Source organism: Gracilinanus agilis, chromosome 1 (assembly GCF_016433145.1).
Source record: "Gracilinanus agilis isolate LMUSP501 chromosome 1, AgileGrace, whole genome shotgun sequence".
In the NCBI taxonomy this organism is placed as follows: domain Eukaryota; kingdom Metazoa; phylum Chordata; class Mammalia; order Didelphimorphia; family Didelphidae; genus Gracilinanus; species Gracilinanus agilis.
This window is the reverse complement of record NC_058130.1, coordinates 164,367,454-164,387,825: the sequence shown is the minus strand read 5'-3', so window position 1 is coordinate 164,387,825 and position 20,372 is coordinate 164,367,454. Positions and strand designations below refer to the sequence as shown.

The 20,372-nt window shown below is 33.7% G+C and overlaps 1 protein-coding gene across 2 annotated transcripts in view; it reads right to left on the bottom strand.

Annotated features, from left to right (window-relative positions):
- Window positions 1–20,372, bottom strand: part of NAA35 (N-alpha-acetyltransferase 35, NatC auxiliary subunit) — a 63,243-nt gene that overhangs the window by 6,853 nt on the left and 36,018 nt on the right. For both annotated transcript variants that reach the window (XM_044658621.1, XM_044658630.1), the window contains exons 12-20: window positions 16,664–16,842; window positions 15,581–15,640; window positions 14,701–14,807; window positions 10,576–10,642; window positions 7,780–7,878; window positions 6,975–7,153; window positions 3,830–3,966; window positions 3,032–3,099; window positions 326–466 (exon numbers count right to left, since the gene is read on the bottom strand). In XM_044658621.1, coding sequence (XP_044514556.1) covers window positions 326–466; window positions 3,032–3,099; window positions 3,830–3,966; window positions 6,975–7,153; window positions 7,780–7,878; window positions 10,576–10,642; window positions 14,701–14,807; window positions 15,581–15,640; window positions 16,664–16,842 — 1,037 coding nt within the window. The remainder of the gene's footprint in view (window positions 1–325; window positions 467–3,031; window positions 3,100–3,829; window positions 3,967–6,974; window positions 7,154–7,779; window positions 7,879–10,575; window positions 10,643–14,700; window positions 14,808–15,580; window positions 15,641–16,663; window positions 16,843–20,372) is intronic.

Below are 20,372 nucleotides of genomic sequence, written 5' to 3'. Positions count from 1 at the left end.
CTTAATGTTATGACAAGATTCCACACACTACCCAAAAGTAGTTGTGTTAACTGAAGTTACACATTAAAAAAAAGAAAAGCTGGTTTAAAGCTTTCATTAATAGACCATATTGATAGTGACTTTGAGAATTACCTAGTGTTTTCCTCAAAGCAGCTTCAAAGTAGGTAGTATAAAGATGCTTAGAGGACAAGTGATTTGTCATGGATCCAACCCAGTGTTGGAGCTGGGATTCAATCACAGGTCATTTGGTTCTGAGACCAATTCTCCTACTTGCTATGCTGCTAGACAGAATCATGAAGAATGGTATGCATGTACAAAAGTTTACCTTGAATTGCAAATAGTGCACCGGGGGAGGTGTGATAACACTGTTGAATGGAGCAAATCTGTGTTCATATCGAACTTGTTCACTATCCAACTCAAATTTGGGTTTTCTTACTTTACCATCCATGTCAAAAGCTATCATGGTCTAAAAGAAAAAGTAGGTGAAAATAGTTAATATCAATGTAAAAATACTGAATATAGGGAAATAGCAATATGCTACATATAACTTACTCTCCTGTAACTGAAATATGTAAAAAGAATAACAATGTGGGTTCTGATCAGCATTACTTTGTTTGCATTAATAGTTCTCTCTCTCTTCCCAACCTCAGTATTTCCCAAGCAGGATTCCATGCTCATTTAATACACTATTCTCCACAGAAATTAACTATATATAAACACACATATACACGCACCAACTTTATTGATTCATAGTTTATGCTTTGTAGATAGCACTGAAATCTTCAACTGAAAGCCTCTTGTAAAAAAAAATGTCATTAACTTGTTGATGGCAGAGCACAGCTATTGCTTTCCTCATTAGGGAAACTACACCTGGGAATTCCTGTTTATTAGGTGATGAGTTACATTTCCTGAGAACCTAGATGGGCCTCTGTGTAAATCAAACTTAAAGGGACCTAGCTATCAAGGCAATGAGAGATGCCCTCAGGGTTTGTCTCTTCACCTGCAGGCTCTGTATTGTGCTCACTTTTATATGTGACAATAATTTGAGCTCACATGTGCAGCAAGATTTGACTATTGCTTGAAAGTTTAACACAGCATAGAGACTTTGGAGACTATTAAATAAAAGTATGGAAAAAACTGGAGAATTTTCTGACCTTCTTCTCCCAGAGTCAGAATATAATTCTATAGAAGAGACTTTAAAGATCATTTAACCCCTTGTTTCACACATGAGGAAACTGATCTAAACTACTTGCCTAAAATCACACAAAGGCAGACCTCAAATTAGAACCCAGAACTCCTGACTTCTGGGCCCATGGTCGTCTCCACTGTGTCATCACTATCCCCTTTGAATTAATCTACCTACTGGGGATTTGAACACAGGTCTTTCTCATTTTAAGTCCAGCCCTTTATCCAGAATTACAAATGATACACATATGCTTCAAGAACAGAAGTGGCTTATACTGGTGACTCCCAAGTCTTTTATCTCCAACACTGAAATGGAAGACTCTGATATTTGATGGAAATATTTGCTATTACTGTATGTGTATACATGGACCTATAAAACAGAATTCAGAAAGGGACTTCTCTAAAAGCAAATAACTCAGTTATTTGTGAACATGTCAAGCAGCTAGGTGGGTCCATCATGAAATGCTTAATTGGACTGAAAGACTATGCTGCTTTGGCCTTGACCCTTGTAACTATAAATCCATCTTCCCTCCTCCAAAGTTTCAATACAGCCTCCATTAAAGTCCTATTAAGAATCTTAGTGTAAAGTGATCTTCCCTTCAAGGTGAAGCAAAGGCCACTGAAGTGACCATGGCTGCTCAAGGGTTCTATTGACTGAGTTGAAGCTTTTGAAATATGAGCCTAATGAGACACTGGCCTAAAGCTCAGCATCAGCGGTGATATGGGACAAGGGAGTTTTCAGTCACAACTCTCAAACTATCTATCCAAACAGTAAGGGTTATGTATGCATTGGTGGAAGAACCTTGAAATATCAACTAAAGGTTGAGTTGTCTTAAAAATTTTTTTTTCTTTTTGCTTATCAAAAATTCCTACATCCTGTGTCACTGCCAAGTTCAACTGATCCACCAAAAGTGGAACTGAATTTTGCCACCAAACAGTTCCTTATAAAAACTTCCTTAATGGTAGCATCATTAGTCACTGGGGCTCTAAATCCTCATGAATCTCTGACCTCTCTGCTTCATATACCCCAACCAATCATCAACTTCTATCAATTCCTCCTTTCCATTCCCATTGCTACTACTTGACCCAAACAGAGCCACACAGAATCCTCTTCCACATAAGACTACACTTCAAATTCTTGAAGACCCAAAGAATGTATCACATGTCCTCAACTGTTCTTCTCCAGGATAAATACCCCTTCCAGTTCAAGGAATAGTCTTGAATCTTCAAACTATCTTTTGCCAGCTTAATCTAGTACCACTCCCCAACAAAAACCCTAGACTTCAGGCTGATTGGTATTCTTACCATTCCCCAAATATCTCTTGCCCTTTGTCACTTTTGTGACTTTCCCCACCTTCTACCTGAAATGCTGGATAGCAGGCATATCCATGAACTTTTCACAGTACAAATTAGCTCCCAATTCATACTCAAAAGAACTGTTCACTTATTACTTCACTTGAAATATTCTCCTTTGAATTGTCATTCAGATGGCACTAAACTACAATATGACATAGAAGAGCTATTTAAGGCATATGACTATACAATATATACTTTGTTTCCATAACTGGATTAAACAATTTCAGGGTAAAGACTGTATCTTTTCAATTTTTTTTATCTTCTTGATACAAAATGATACTTGGCACAGGATATGCAAACATTTGTTGACTAATGAAATATGGCTAACTTCCTTCTCAAACCATGAAGAAGCCTTGGGCTTGAAAAAGATACTCCAAGAGAAAAGAAGAAAAGCAAATACTGCATGAAAAGAATTGTAACAGTAATTATAACAATTGTTTTATATACAGAACAAATGAAAAAGTAACAAATTTTATATTCACCAAATTACCTTATACATTCCAGCACACATGTTCTGATAGGCTTGACTCATTGTGATTTCTCGGCTCAATGGGCGAACTACAATATGGAAAAAGAATTCTGATGTATACAAATACCTTGTTTGTTAATACAAAAAGAAAATTAACTACTCAAGGTTAAATATAATTTTTTAATATGAATATCTGTGTAAAATAGCCAAAAATTTGAGTAGTTAGTGGTCCTCATTCTCTATGAAGTTCAAGATAAGGAGATTTCAATATAAAATGATTTGAGCAGAACCTCCAAATTCACTTTAAAATTTGCCTTAATAATAAGAATAGTTCACACATTGCATTACCTGAAGGCAAGGACTATTTCATTTTCACCTTGGTAACCATGTGTGCCTAGTTTGGTATCTTACACATACACAAGTATTTAAAGTAGTACCAGGTTCCCTCCTGCATTATCAGTCTATCCCATATCGAGAGGGCTAGACCACAGATTCTTAACTTTTATGGTGTGGCTGTGGTATACACCTGTAATTCTTGTTAGTGGAGAGGCTGAGGCTAATGTATCATTTGAACCTAGGAGTTCCGAGTTGCAGTAGGGCTAAAGCCAATCTAGGTAGGAAAACCAATCTAGGTAGGAAAGAGAAAGCTTCTGATAGAAATCAAGGCTTCTATGTTGATCAACAAGTAAGTGGGATAAGGCCTATGACAGGAGGGAAGGAATAAGCATCTATAAAGTGCCTATCTGCCACAAACAAATTTTATTTTTAAATCCCATGTCATGTTGAGTTTGCCTAAAGTTTTAAAATAACATGTCATACCTTTCTTCTTTTTCTTTGTTTTTTTACTACTACGACCTTTTTGCTGCTCTTCCATTATTCTTTCTTCTGCCATTTGTGAGCTATCAGCACGACTCAATGTTGACATCAACCAGGCATAAAGAAATTCAGATAGATACCTAAAATTAGATAATCCTTGGTTATTGCGCTAAATGATTAAGTAGTAGCCAATTTCACAACTACAGTTTCACAGATGCTATTTATAATTTATTAGTAAATATTAAATTGTAACCTGTTCAGAAATGTTAACTGGTTCTTATTTTAACCTAAAGAGGGTGATCTTAAAGGAAATTATTTCCATTTCTAATTTTCATGGAAAATCTGTCCTACTTTAAAATTTTTCAGTTTCAGCAAAACTTCTCAAATTGACATTTCATATAATAAAGGCTTCTAGTTAACAGAGTTGAATTTAACTTAAGACATTAAAATGTTTATATTTAAAAATACTTCAACATTCTATTATCTGAAATGGTTCAACAACAAAGCAGATCTATACATGTAAAAGAAACAAAAAATGTTGTTCACTAAACATAAACATTTAAAAACATCATTTTCAGATTTGTACTTTATTTCAGTTTACTCATTTCACTGGGCTTTTAAAAACGCATAGTCTAGGTATAGTACAGTCCCCATATTGGCTAATTCTATATCCACTGATTCAGTTACCCAAGATTAACCACAGGGAAGAAAATTTAAAAATTGGGAAATTCAGAAAATTCTAGAAAATTAAAAAATAAACAGTTCATAAGTTTCAAACCACCCACCAAACAAGTACAGATTGTAACATGGTGAAGTCAGCCAACCCAGTACATGACTTATCTCCCTTGGAGAGAGGGACTGAGGAGTTGTTTGTCCTTAGTTTTCAAAGAGGGCCAATGACATCACAAGGTGATGTCTTGACTTGTGCATGAATTTGATTTAAGTGAGGCAGAGTTGCAGGAGAATTGCACATCAATCTCGCTCTGTTTTCCAGAATCATTCAAGTTCAGTGGCAATTCAAAAAGTCAGAATGACTGGTGATGGCCCAGGATGCACTGGATGACTGTGGCATCTTCAATGTCTGACCAAGCTCTAAGTGCTACAATAGCACCTGCTTCAGCTGTCTTCATGGTCTTTGCCATTCCATTAGACGTCTTCACATGCTTGGAGTAGAGACACTCATCCCCCCAACTTAACAATGGGTTTGTAGCCCACTGGTTACCCTATACCTGGTTTAGCCCATCTGCCAAGATGGTTCTACTGGGGTGTGGCTGCTGTGCAGGCTACAGCTTCTTGGAGCAACAGTGAGTGCCAGGTGGACACTAACGGTGAATGAGCAGCCAGGAAAAAGGCACAGCAAGCCATCACACCAGAGGTGCTAGTCCTCCTTGAACACCCATACACCCCGAGAAAGAGAAAGAGAGAGAATAGTACTATATAATAATATACAATGTACTTTATTATTATTGAATTTAAGGTTAGTAATGTCTTATTGTGTTTATTGATTAAACTTTATTATAACTATGTATGTACAAGAAAATCACATTTATATATGAGTTAGCAGATGTTTGCTTACATCCTTGGTTTCAGCTATTCATGATAAATCTTGGAACATATCGCCCTCAGATATGGGGGCCCTACTGTACACTGATTTTTTGGGTATCTATACACTAGCCATAACACTCTGTTGCACTCAAACAGTCTAAACACCTTATGCACTTTATAAATGGCCTAAACCTCTATAAAACTAAAACTCAATATATTTTATTATTTTATTTTATTTTTATTATTTTTTTTAATTTTAAACCCTTAACTTCTGTGTATTGATTTATAGGTGGAAGAGTGGTAAGGGTAGGCAATGGGGGTCAAGTGACTTGCCCAGGGTCACACATCTGGGAAGTGTCTGAGGCCGGATTTGAACGTAGGACCTCCCGTCTCTAGGCCTGGCTCTCAATCCACTGAGCTACCCAGCTGCCCATATTTTATTATTTTAAATAGACCAAAGCATTATACTGAATTTTTTAATTCCTAAAGACAAATTTTATCCAAAATCCATTTAAAATTATATTCTATCACTTCAAGGTTGCATAAAATAATTTTCATGATTATAACCCAATTCAAAAAAACTACATAAAAACTACATAGTGACCAGTATCAATTAATGGCCACTATCGGCAAAAATCATCAAACTGTAAATTCTATCTATTGCTGGCCTAGGTTCTAAAATTGAATTATAAACTGCCACAAGATGGTAGTATTACTAGTAATTTTTCTTTTTTGTTTAAAATAATCTAAATTAAGAATTATCATCACATATCACCAGGCCAAGAAAGTGATTTTTAAGAGCCAACCATATTAGCTCTACCATACCAGCTATTTTTCTCTAATTACTCCATTTCTATACCTAGAACTTCCCAACAACATATTGCTAGGCTTTCCACATCTCATTCATGAAAGTTAAAATGATATTTTCTGACTCCTTCACAAAGCTAATTTAAAAAATAGTACCTTAATAAATGGTAATCCTAAGTTAATTGGTAGGATATGGAACTAATTTTTACTCTAAATGGCAGTAGTTACAAATGAATGTGCAACTATTTGCTTGGTAAATAAATCCACAACACTGTTAATTCTAGAAAATGAAAAACCTATTCACTAGTTACCTTAGTTTTATGGCTTAAAATTGATACTGTAAAATCAGAGCTGGAAGGGAAAGACTAGCAAATATGAGATTAAGCTTTTGACTATGTTTTATTACTGACTCTATAATATACAAATGAGTAACATATTATAGGAGTCATAATACTTAAAAGGATGTAACAACAATACCAATTTTACAATTCCATAGAACTTTAAAGTTTTCCAAGCTCTTTCTTTACAACAAATCTGTGAAGTCATCAGTGCAAGTGCTGTCCTCATCTGATAAATGACAAACATGAGGCTCAGAGAGGCTCAATAACTTGCCAATGATCCCAACCCTATTAAATGTCAACACTGAGATTTCAACATACTGATCTATTTTTCCAAGATTCTAAATCAGTCTTCTACCTGACTCACAATGAAAGTTCAAATATACTCAATGTAAAAATATTTGGCAATATTTTCTCTCCATCTCCTTAACATACATCTTTAAACAGTGTTCCCTTACCAATATATGTAGTAGTATTCATGCATACTGTACAGTTCCAATTCAAAGCCACTTAGAAGATACTGTATCATAATTCGAAGGTTATGATAAAGGACCCAGGTACCTAAACAGGCCAAATGCTGTCTTTGAGGTTCCTGTTTCAACAACATACTGTGAAGTGCAGCATCAACTTTCTCTGCCTATTAGAATAAAATATTTTAAAAAATTGTCATAAACTAGAATTTTAATTGTGAAAATGAAGAAACCTGAAAAAAATAATGCAGGCCAATAAATTAACAGAACATATAATACCATATTTCTATAAAAATCCTATTTTCTAACGGGGCTTTTAAGGTTAAGTTTATATCCCCAACTCCTCACTTAATAAAAGCTAGTTCTCCCAAATGTTTGTGCTATTATCATCTCCATTTTATTGTGGAAGATAAAAATAGAAAAGAGGTAGTTCTCAATCACTCTATTCTTAAATTTATCTCTAGAATTTACATCTTTTAGTATAAAGTAAACTTGGCACAAATACTAAAGAAGTACAATTTATAACTTCCTCATTTTAATGTAAAAAGTCTTTTCACTTTTTAATACCAGCTTGCAGATCATTTAATTGAAAACATTTAAATTTTTTAAGAAATTAGACTACTTTCACAATGAAACATTTATATTTATTCTTTATAGTCTACTCTCTGATACAGTAAAATAAAAATGTTGACTCAGATCTGGAATGGCTTTAAAAATAAAATCGTTTTGCTGATAAAAATTCATTTTGTACAATGTTCTTTTCTAAGGGGAAAAAACTTGTGGGCTTACTTACCTCATCCTGTAAGGTAGCAAATTCCTCAAGAATATGACCCAGTTTATCTCTTTGTCGAGCCCTGTTATGCCCATGGATCTGAATAAGACTACAGAATGGCTGAAATACATACCATTTGTTAATCATTAATGTTAAATTTTACTCTCTATAATTCACATTATTGAAATTTGACATTCACAAAATTTTTGACATCTAATAATAGGATATAATACTATATCATATATCTCAGAGTTACCAACAGTGAAAACAAAGCAGCTATTTGTAAGGCTTCTCTTTGTATTCTCTAGATGTCCATCAAAATCCATCCTAAAATTTAAAACTACAGCTAATGTGAAGAGCTGTAAATACTGAAAAGCAGTTCCTTTCCTGTTTATTTCAGACCAATTTGTACTGAGTGCCTTGTCTTCCATGCAAGAGACTTGAATATTGGTCCTTCTCCTTCACAATATTCTCTAATAAATTTAAACTACAAAACTTCATCAGTTTAAGATAATAGAATTTTGAGGGGTGAGGGAGTAGAGAAGAAAAAAAATAGTATATAATACTTTCTAAAATAACCTATCACTTAACATTTGTATCTTAAAAAAATGAACTATCACAGAAATTATCTTATTTGGTTCTCACAACAACCCTGAAACATGGGTAAGAACAGGTATGAGTAAACCCATTTTGGCAATGGGGAAATAGAAGTCAAATGATTTGCCCAGTGGTTACATCGTGAGAGTCAGTAGCAAGGATTGGGATCCATCGCTTGACTTTTTAGTGCTCAGTAAACTATACCATTTAAGCCATCATATATACCATATGGCAAATAGAAATGGGTCACAATATTAAAAACAAAAAATGAGAATGAAAGAATGTAGTTTTCAAACCTATGGTTAGGGAGAAAACTCTTAACTAAGCAATAAAGATGATTGTTAATGATAATTTGAATTATATAAAATTTTAAAAACCTTTTTCGCTAACAAAATCAATGAAGTTAGGATACAATGAACTGGTAATCAGGGGGAGGGGAAAAATCTCTGCATGAAATATTTAGAATAAAAGTCTGACAACAAGGATGTACAGGGGATTAACACAAATATATAGACATTCCATAATATAGTCAAATGAGATACAGTTTTCAGAAGAAAAAAATGAAAATGACTACTAAGCATTATCACCAAGATGCTCCAAATCACTCAAAGTTTAAAACTCTGAGATTTTCACTTTGCACTCATCAAATTAGCAAAGATGATTTAAAACAGAAATAGTGTTGAAGGAGTTACAGAAGACATTAACATACTCTTGGTGAAGCTATTAACTGGCCCATATAATGATGTGAGTAAAGTGACTCTTTGATCCTTTGATCCAATAAAGACTTCAAGGAGGTTAGTGACAAAAAAGAAATGTAAATGACATAAAGAACATCCTATATATGACAAAATACTCATATCAGCTACTCAGTGGTATAAAAAAAGTGGAAACAAAGTAAGTGTAATTGAACAGCTAGCCAAATTGTGGCATTGGAGCATAGCAGAATAAAACCATGCCACAACAAACAATAATACAAAATATTCAGAGAAATTTGTGAAGACTTGTACAAATTCATACAGAACAAAGTAAGCAGGAACAAAAGAAGCACATATACAATGATCACCATAAGGCAAAAGAAAACTAACATATATCAGACCTTAGATCAAATGCAGATCCTAATCTTGACTTCAGAGGTCTGAAGAAACATACCTACTTTCTGTTTCTATTGGAAAGTAGTATTAGGAAATGGCAGTGGGATGTTTTTAAAGCATTAAAAAACAAAAAAATCTAGTTGCATGACCAGGAATAAAAACAAGCAAGATTCTAATAAGTCTATATTTGTACATAATACAGCAACCAGAACAAGATCACAGTGCCATCTAGTAAAGTGCTTCATGGTAATTTATTTAATAGATATAAACTGTTAAAACACAATATCTATGCCAGCTCTAAGAGACCAACTATCCTCTCAAAACTTTTAATCAGCTCAAGCATCCACCAGGGATCTGCACACAGGAGCCACTTAAATTTAAGTGTCTGTTGAATATAACAATTCAAAGTACTTTAAAAAACACTTAGAGATAGCTTTAAAAGAGTTTATGCTTTTGAAATAACCTAATGAGTATCTAAATTTCAACCTTTTTTTCTATAATTTTATTTGTACTATTAATTTGCTTGGTAAAAACCATTTATCTGGAAGTAATATAGTAATGATTGGGAATCAGCGGGTATAAATTTAAAAGAAATCCCACATTGATACCCAAATTAATGAAATGTTCACACAAGTTTTTGAAATAGAAACAATCTATAATTTCTCAAGTTACACCTAAACTGTAACTTAGCTTTAGAATATTATAATCTAAATTTAAAAGCCACCTTTCTGCCTTGGAGTAAGGTATATCCATAAAGGCATATAGTTAATTATTAATATGACACTAATGTTATGGGAGTATGGCAAATTTTAAGTTTCAGGTTTGGGGGAATGATTTAATTTCAAGTAAAAAAAACATGCTGTTATTTAACAGGATTTTGAAAAAGAACTAGGACTGATCTGCAGCATACTTATACCCTAATTTTTATGATGGAAAATATGGTTACTTTAGTCATAGAGCATCTTCTGAAGTTCATCAAGTAGGAAATAACAGAAATCTATTATTGGTGAACTGGGTGACAAAACAGATTAGATGACACACACTTCAAAAATATTGTTAGAAATTATATCCCACATTGTATTTGTCCTATATTATAATGACCTTCCAGTCTCTGCTAGTGAATTCTTACCCGAACACAGTGAGTAACAAAGGAGTCAATACAATCCTTAGCCTGGTGATTATTATACAGACAGCACCTGTAAGACAATTGTTAGGAAATGAAATTAAACTATATTTTACTTAGGACTAGGATCAGCAATTTCTAAGTACCATCAACTGAGCTACCAGGTAGCTCTGGCAAATATAAAACAAAAGTAGGAGAGAAAGAAAAAAAGAATATAAAAAAAAGAAAAAATGGTAGGGAATACAGAATGCCAATAACTGTCACCTTATATTTTGTTATGTGGCACTATGACAAAAAATATCCCATCATGAGTACCATTATGAGAAAGAAACTTGAGGCTTTAAAAAATTTGGGGCAGCTAACCTGGAGATAAACTTTCACAAAATGAGTATTTGTAACATACAGTATGAATATATACTCCTATTATGTTTTGTTATCTGACCAATTTTCTTGTCATCTCTTAGATGATATATATTTATTATGCTTTGTGCAAATACTTTGTTATTGATAACATGTTTATAGGATATTTATGACTGCTGTATGTTTTGAACAATGTCTTTTGAGTAACAATTTTGATTCTTTGGAGTTTTTTTTATTCCATGATTAAAAGCCACCTAACATCAGATTGTATTTGTAAAATATAAATTTTGGTTATCAGGACAAATCTTGGGATTACTGAAAGCACCCATGTATAATTACCCAAATGTAATTGAGCCCAATATTTTTATTGAATTCAGCACCCAAATTCTTACATCTGCACTATCTGAGATTTAACTATATGGAGAGTCTGGACAATATTACTTTTTTTTTTTTTTAACCCTTAACTTCGGTGTATTGTCTCATAGGTGGAAGAGTGGTAAGGGTGGGTAATGGGGGTCAAGTGACTTGCCCAGGGTCACACAGCTGGGAAGTGGCTGAGGCCAGGTTTATTTCTTTTTGTTTACTTGGTTTTTCCTCCATAGACTGTTATATCAAACTCTTGAGTGCTGCAGATGTTATTTAGGATACTTTGTAAAATTGTATGGGGCCCAATACACTCAACATGTCATTCATAAACAGAAAGAGTTGGAGGATCTCATCATCTAAAAGGAAACCTTTATTCTCTTATTTCTATTAAGGCATCTTAGTACATATCTGTGTAACCTTAAAATATGCCTAGAGAATAACTTTGAAGGATGCATTTTGTTCTGCTGAATCAAATGTTAAAAAGAAAATAACCAGCAATTAAAAAGCACAATCACATCTTATATTCTATATATCTTTTAGTAGTTGTAAAGCTGTAGTTGCTATAGGTTATCATTTGTGAAAAAATTCTATCTATGATACACACCTATTGGTAGAGCATTGAATTAGTCTGACTATTCTGCCAAACAATTTGGAATTCTGTTTGATGTGATCAAAGAATTTATACCCTTTCATCCAAAGATCACACTGTAGAAAGAAAGGCTTAATTTTTTAAAAGTCAAAATATTCATAATTTTCATTTTTTGTGGTACCAAAGAAATGGAAACAAAGCAGGTACCCATCCTGGATAAAGGCTGAACATACTGTTGATGGGAAGAGAATATTACAGCATAAATGCAAAGAACATGAATAACAAAAACGAAGGAAGACAGGCATGAGCTAATGCAGAATGAAGCATGCTGACGAGGAAGAGAATACGACTACAGTAGTGTTATGAGACCAAATCACTATTTAATTACAATGGCCAGATTTGGGTGCTAGAGAAGAGGTGAGGCAATGCACCATACTCTCTTTTGGGGAACAAGGGAAGGAAAATGGGTATGGATTATGCTATTGTGCCAACTGGTGCTAAGATGTAGTTGGTTTTGCTTAACTGTTTTTTGTTAAAAGGCTCACAAATTGGGGACTCTGGAAGTTGGGGGTTATGATGTTAAAACAAAAGATGTTCTCAATCCATGTAGAGATTGTTTTGAAAATATAATAGAGATAAAATAGTTGGCACATGGGTGGATAGGTATTGGTATTTCCTTGACTGCCTTTTTCCCACAGTAGTAACAGCTATGGCATTTTCCAATACTTTGTGCTCCACTACTTCTAATTATCTTTGGAATTTCTCTCTCAATATCCATAAAATTGTGTTGTCTCTATTGCTGATCTCCTTTATGGTCTGGTTCAATGGCACTTTGTTTTTAGTATCATTTCTACTTCTGATACAGCACACTGCGGATTGATGTTACAGAGTCCAAATGAATCCACTATCAACAATGGAAAAAAGTCCATTATCAAATCCTCACAGATTTTTTTCCATTTTCTGTTCATTATCTTCCTTCTAATTTAGCCTAAAATGTTCTTGGGATCCTTACTTGGATTTTGACCTAAGTTTATAACTTTTTCCTTCCAATACTTCTCACTGTTTATGAAATAGTACTAATAATTTTCTACCATGCTCCTCCACAAGATCTTGCATTACCACATCACTCAGCCAGGGAAGGAATTTTCTGGCTAAGATATTACCTAAATACTTTTAGGTTAGTGGCCACAAATTTATAGAAACTTATAGGAAATGGTAACAGTACATGTTTAGCTGTTTCTTTATCTATCTCTCCCCACCCCTTTAGCATTAGTTTCTAGTTTAAATAGGTGAGTTAGCATACTACATCTTCCTGTCATCTTTATCATTTCTTCTGATTTGTTGAAGATTTCAATATTTACACCTATAATTTGATGATCTGACTGTGCATTGTAAAGGGATAATTTGAGAACATCTTTTTTATTGGCAATTAGACAAAATTGATTAAAATCTTTAAGATGTTATTCAAACTCACCATATCCAGTGCCTTCTGATTCTCTTGAAGAAAGCATTTATGATATATAAGTATGATGGTTTCTCATAAACAGCAGTCTAACTGCTTGTGTGTTTCATGGAAGATTCTTGTCCAATGACTAAAAAGCTGATTTATTACTTTCATTTAGCTATCATATTAATATTGATATATTCTTACTATACATGAAACCAGAATACAGGAAGAAAGTACAACCATATGGAAGGAGGGCTCAAGTTTCTTCTTGGAAAGACAGATAAAGAAATTGGCTAAGATAGTTTTACCAGGGATCCCAAAGGCAATAAGAATTAATTTCAAAGCACACATTGGTCATTTCATTTTGTGGTGTTGGGGGAGAAGCATTAAATAAAATATACCACAATGAATAAAATCATGTAAAAACATTTTACCAGTATTTATCATGGAAGATAGGGAGGCAGGGGAATTCTAAAGAGAATTTGAAATCAATATATATTTTTATATATAGTGATATTATTAATGGTAAAGAAGCTATCAGTCACTTCTATATTTGTATAAATTAATGTTATTCCCCCCCCCAATAACTTAACTACAAATTAGTATACTATGAGAGAGAAATTATGTAAGTTAAGTAATTTTAGAGCATAAAACATTATGGTGCATAAGGAAGCCTAGATAGTGGTCCATTTAGGACAGCACAAAAACAATGAACACCTTAAGAGACAACTATGATGTCAGAACAGGGTATGACAGAGGAAAAAGTATTAAATGAAAGTGGGGGATTGGGGGAGGGGGGCACTCCATTCTTTCTCCTCTTCTGTACTAACTGGCTCTCAGGACTAGGGATTATTATGTGGGCTGATCCAGGAAGCTAATAGTCCTATAATAGCAATGTTTCTGTGGGAGAAAACTCCAAAACCTCAGTATTTGCTAATCTCTAGAATATAAGCCAATCATTAGTTGCATGATGCATGCCTATTATAGTGGTGTTTCTACTCCAGTTTTAAATTCAGTATGAATTTGATCACTTAAGAGCTGTAACAAAGGAGATCAAGTTAAAAAGAATAGAGTCCCAAACCTATTATGCTACTCTTTTACAACTTTCCTCAAACTTGCTGCTTGTAATCCTTTAACTAGTCATTTTGATTGTCTGAAGTTAGTAATAATTAAAAGAAAATTTCATTATTTTATTTTTTTCCAAGTAACTCAACTTTTTTTCTTTTCTCTATACTTTATCACTTGCCTAACATGAAAAATATAATCTGTATCTGCTTAATTGTCAAATGGTTGAATAATTTACTTTAAGTAAACACTACTTCACAGTATAAGTAAAGAAATTCTATTTAAAATTTCTTAAGATACTTACTTAGGGGAAAGCACCGGAGGACTGACAAATGACCGAAGTGCATCTTTCACCATGTCTTGCATGAGATGGGTCCCAAAGACCTTTTTGTTATCCACTAGAAAAGTAGTCTTAAAGGAAATGTTAATTCATTAGAAGTATTTCCACAACTGTCACATACTACTACTATATATAGCTGCCATTATTGTGAAATGAAAGATTTAGTTTAAGCTAAATTTTTGTTTAAGCTGTTATATAGATACCAGAATGAAGGACAATGATTAAATGTCTATCTACATGGAAAGATTATGCTATTGATTCACTAATGAGAGTTACAAATTATTTCCTATCTGGACCATAATATACTAGAGAAGGAATAAGAAAATGGAGGTTATCAGCTCTCATCCAAAAAAATAACTAAAAAAGTAGTTAAACTAAAATGAGCAGTGAGGTAATTTGAATATATTTTAACTCTTCCATAATATTAAGTTATTAAATCTAGTAATAGCAATATCATATTGAAAAGTGTTGCATATGTAATAGAGTTCATCATTTTATTTCTAATGATTTCTTTACTCTTCTTTGGACACTGAAATGTTCATATTTGTGAAGTACAAAATAAAAACAGGAAACCAAAAAAAAAAGCAGTACTGCAAAATATCTTTCTTCAGCATGGCAAAAATAAATTTTGAGCATCTAACAATATTTTGCATGAATTTTAATAATATTTAGTACATCTTAATGATTTATTGCTATTTACATTGAAAATCAATTCTCTAACTAGAAGTACAGTTCTATGATAAATGGATTTCCTTTAAACATGTACTTTGCTTTTTAAAAAAAATTAAAGGTAACAAATTGAAATTTCAGTGTAGGGGAAATAGTTTAAAACTAACTAACTTACTTGTAGCAGGGATCTTGAAAGAACACAGGGTGATTGCTCACTAAATTCACAGAAAAAATCCTAATACATATTCAAAAGAAAAAAATTATAGTATTAACAAAAATTCAACAGATCATATAATTCACATGTAGAAATTTGTGACACTAAATATTCTTTTATGACTATAATTAACATAAACATCTCAAGATGACACCTGTCCATTTTGCAAGAACTACCAAATTTTATTTATAAGCACAAAGGACAATTTTAAGGCTCTTATAAAATTGGCCAAGCTTGCTACAATGACATAGAGGCCAAAAGTTATTTTTAATTTGTATAAAGCATAAATATCAATATATTTATCAATAATGATTGACAAATGCCTGCTTATTTCAGAAAACAAAAGGCTAGAAATGATTCTACTAAACTTTTTAGTTTAGTAGTTTAGTTGCTGACTAATAGTTAAGACTTTAAAATATTTATATATTTTTTAGCATCATTTTAAGGGTATAACATTTTAATTAAAAATTTTTTCAGGTTTATGAGGTCTGGAAAAAATACACTTGGGTTCTTGTTGGTAATTTAGTAAGGGTGGATAGCTAGGCATATCATCCTTGGTTGGAAGACAGAGGAACTCAAATACAAAGTCTCTAGTCATTTTTCTTGCCAAAAGAGACTCCTGGTACTGGCCAGGTGACTCTGTATATCAAGGGACCAATGACCACTATCGAACCAAGAGGGATGCCTCATTCCTTCATTGATTCTTAGGTATCTCAATGTTCAATTTTTTTGGGGAAAAAAAAAAGAATCTGCTTGAGCCTACCACCACTTCAGTTCAATTTCCTTCTTCCCTCTCACTTTGTGCATTTCCTTGAACCTTTTATATACTTATGCATGCTACCTTTACTTCATATATTTTAAGTCTTCCAAAATCTGATTTTTGCTCCTACTTCTGTAATGAAATTGCTCTAAGGTTATCAGTAACTTCCTTTATGGGAAAGCCAGGGGCTTTTTAGTACTCACAATCCCTAGAGGCTTATAATCCCAGCATCAAAAATGCATATGCACTAAGTTCTTTTCCACACCAGAAATTTCTCTACTTACCAGGATACAGTGTAAATTTGTTAGATTGACAACTTCACAGACAGTTTTTATTCTATCTATAAGTTTTGCAAAATAGTTGACCATTTCCTCCCTTTTGATTATTTTTGCATATCGAGGGAAGGTAGGAGGAAGCAATCTCTGGTTAACAAGAGGCTCAAAACCCATCATAATAGGATGATCTAAAAGAAAAAAAAAAGATTTTTTTTCTTCATCTTTCCTTTTAATTTTAACCTTTGCATGAAATGATTTTAAATATATTAAGTGAACCTCTGTAAAGCAGGAAGGTATCAGCTTCAAAGTTTCCCAAACAAGTCTAAATATATTTTTCTATGTATTTTACAATTTTCTATTTCTGAGCTTGCATAACAAATAAGACTAACAGATTTAGTAATTTTAGTGCATTTGACCTATATCTACCTCCTCTGGAAGTGGGAATTATATACCCAAAAGAGGATATAATAGGATGCCTACTACTTTTAATCAGGATTTTAGTCTACATTATACTTGAATGAGTAGTCATCATTTATAAAATATGTTGAAAGGTAAGAGAGAAGCACAGTGAATTCTTCCTTCTCATTTATAGCTGAGCTGTTTCACTTTGGGCTTTTCCTATTCACAAAACAGGACATAGATTGAATGAATCTGTACTGATTCTGCCTTAGCATTCCCACCTCAGTTCTACTCTCCTGTTTTGTTTTTTTTAAAACCCTTACCTTCTGTCTTGGAGTCAATACTGTGTATTGGCTCAAGGCAGAAGAGTGGTAAGGGTAGGCAATGGGGGTCAAGTGACTTGCCCAGGGTCACACAGCTGGGAAGTGTCTGAGGCCAGATTTGAACCCAGGATCTCCCATCTCTAGGCCTGGCTCTCAATCCACTGAGCTACCCAGCTGCCCCCTCTACTCTCCTGTTGCAGAATGCAGTAGGCCAAAATTTTTTGCTCACTAAAACTATAAACATATAAAGTGGTTGAGCCAATTTTTGGCACTCCGTAACACTTTCTTAATATCCTAGAGAATCAATGTGGGAAAAAACAAAGAAAGAAAGAAAGACTCTTTTCCCTTCTGTATCAAGAAGTACAAAAAACAATCAATTCTCAGTTATTCACAATAACGGAATGGTAAAGTGAATGAATAATTCAAAGCAGCAGAAGACTAAAGTCATTTATATGGATCTGGAATATATTTTGGCACTTCAATTTGAATATGGGTATATCTGGTGTTTCTGGAATTCATATTATTTCAACTAAAGACAATCTATGTTAAGACTCGAATATGGAAGAACTAATGCAATTTTTATAAAAAGAATATTACTTTTAGGGGGCAGCTGGGTAGCTCAGTGGAGTGAGAGTCAGGCCTAGAGACAGGAGGTCCTAGGTTCAAACCCGGCCTCAGCCACTTCCCAGCTGTGTGACCCTGGGCAAGTCACTTGACCCCCATTGCCCACCCTTACCAATCTTCCACCTATGAGACAATACACCGAAGTACAAGGGTTTAAAAACAAAAAAAAGAAAAAAAAAGAATATTACTTTTTATGTTGATAGATACAAATCACCAGCTTAAACCATCCCTTCTCAATCTTAAAAGTGAAGTGAGGTCTTCTAATTTCAGCTGTACGGTTGGTCTTTCTACTATATAACACTGTCTCTGGTGACTATCTTTACCGTCATAAACAGAATAGGTTTTTTGGTCTTTATTTTTTACATGGTCTTAGAACATCTGAAAGTTTTTTCTTCTCCAAATCACCTAGAAATTTACTGTCTATAGTTCAAAGGTTTCTGTCTCCTAATTAGCCTTCTAATTGTTCTGCTTTTGGCCTCTCATCTCTCTAATATACCTGCCACAAAGCTGCCAAATTATATTCTTTATTTAAACCCTCAACATAGCTTCCACCTACTTTTCCAGGTTTCATATTATTCCTATTTGTGCATTCATTTTCCAGTCATACTAATTTACAAGCAGGCCTTCAAACCTAGTATATTATTTTCCATCTCTGTGCCTCTTAAGACTTCCTAGCTTCTTTTCAGGCTAAGCTCAGGTGCTCTTTCTATATGAAGCCCTTCCTCATCCCCAGATACTAATGTTTTCTCCTACCTCAAAGTATAAAATTAGCCCATAATTGCTGATCAGTGTATATGTTTTTTAATTTCTTTGTAAAATATATGCTAAGAGCAGGAAGTGTTTCATTTTTTTCTCTGTATCTTTGGTGCCTAGCATAGTGCCTGGCATGCACACTTATACACATAAATGGTATGCACTTTAAAACTGCTTGCTGAAGTGAACTGAATCTTTGGACATAAGTAACATTTTCATTTTCAAACTATTATCAAATGTATACCTGATTAGCCATAATTAGTTTTCTTCTTAATGCCATACTTTTCAGCTTTGAAGAAATTTTGAAAGTTAGATAATAAACAGCAATTCAAAGAAAATTAAAGTATCATGGGGAAAAAAACATTAATGGGAAACAGATACTACAAGTTTATTGTTTGTACAATACTCTTTCATGGTTTAAACAACACAACTATCCAATTTAAAATTCACTTTTGAAACTAATTCCTTAAAAGTATAAAATTCTCTGTCCTGCTCACCCTACTAGAAACAAATTATATGCTTATCAAACAAGTCTGACTTCATGTATATTTTTTCATCCCAGTTTAGCTGAAAGATGTCTACATTATTACTTAGTAACAATTATATAATTACTAAGTAACTGGCTATAGCCAAATAGTAAAAGAAAGGATCAAAGTTTGTTTGCATCTTTCTAGTAAAAAAAAAAATTCAAGTTACCCTTTTAAGTTGTTAGTTCTTCTGTAAATACCTACTTAATCTCAAAGTCTTAATCAATTTCTTACATAAAATTTAGGCTTTTTCCCCCAGGTTATATTGTACAAATTATATACAGCTCAGAAAAAAATTTGTTTTCTCAATCCTTAACTAAAAATTCTGTCTGGTTGACATAAATACAAAGTCTAAAAATATCTGTTGGAAACATCCTAACTAGGGTCTTAATGTTATATGCAAAAGGAAATGGTATCTTTTTGCTTTTATCACTAGCTTCTCATTCCCCATTTCCTTCTCCATCACTCTAAAGCAGGGGTCGGCAATGTATGGCTCTTTCTGCAGGAGCCATAAAGTCAATTTTTTTCAGGCGCTATTACAGGAGCCCGCACTGTGAGCACTGCACGGCTCTCACGAAATTACATGTTAAAAAATGTGGCGTTTATGGCTCTCACGGCCAAAAAGGTTGCCAACCCCTGCTCTAAAGACTTACACTCCACTAACAACAACAAACGAGTATTGGGGTGTCTATATGTATATGCGTATATGTATATACTCATATTCGCACACCCATAATAAACCCATACCCTAACACACATCCATTTGGTAGAAGATTGCTACTGAAATGGAAATGAAAACTAAAATGTAACAAAGATAAGGAAGAAATTATTTGTATCCTACTTGATTCCAAAAAGGATTTAAAGAAATTATGATACTTAGTTTAAGAAATTTTAAGTAAATTGTAGTCAGAGGGTATTTTTTTTTTTTTTATCCTGGGACTCCATTCTAGGAGCATAGGGCCACAACCAGTAGGCAATGGGACACAGTCGCTCAGGGTCACCCAGCTGGGAAGTGTCTGAGCCCGGACTTGAACCTAGGACCTTTCATCTCTAGGCCTGGCTCTCAATCCACTGAGCTAGCCCAGCTGCCCC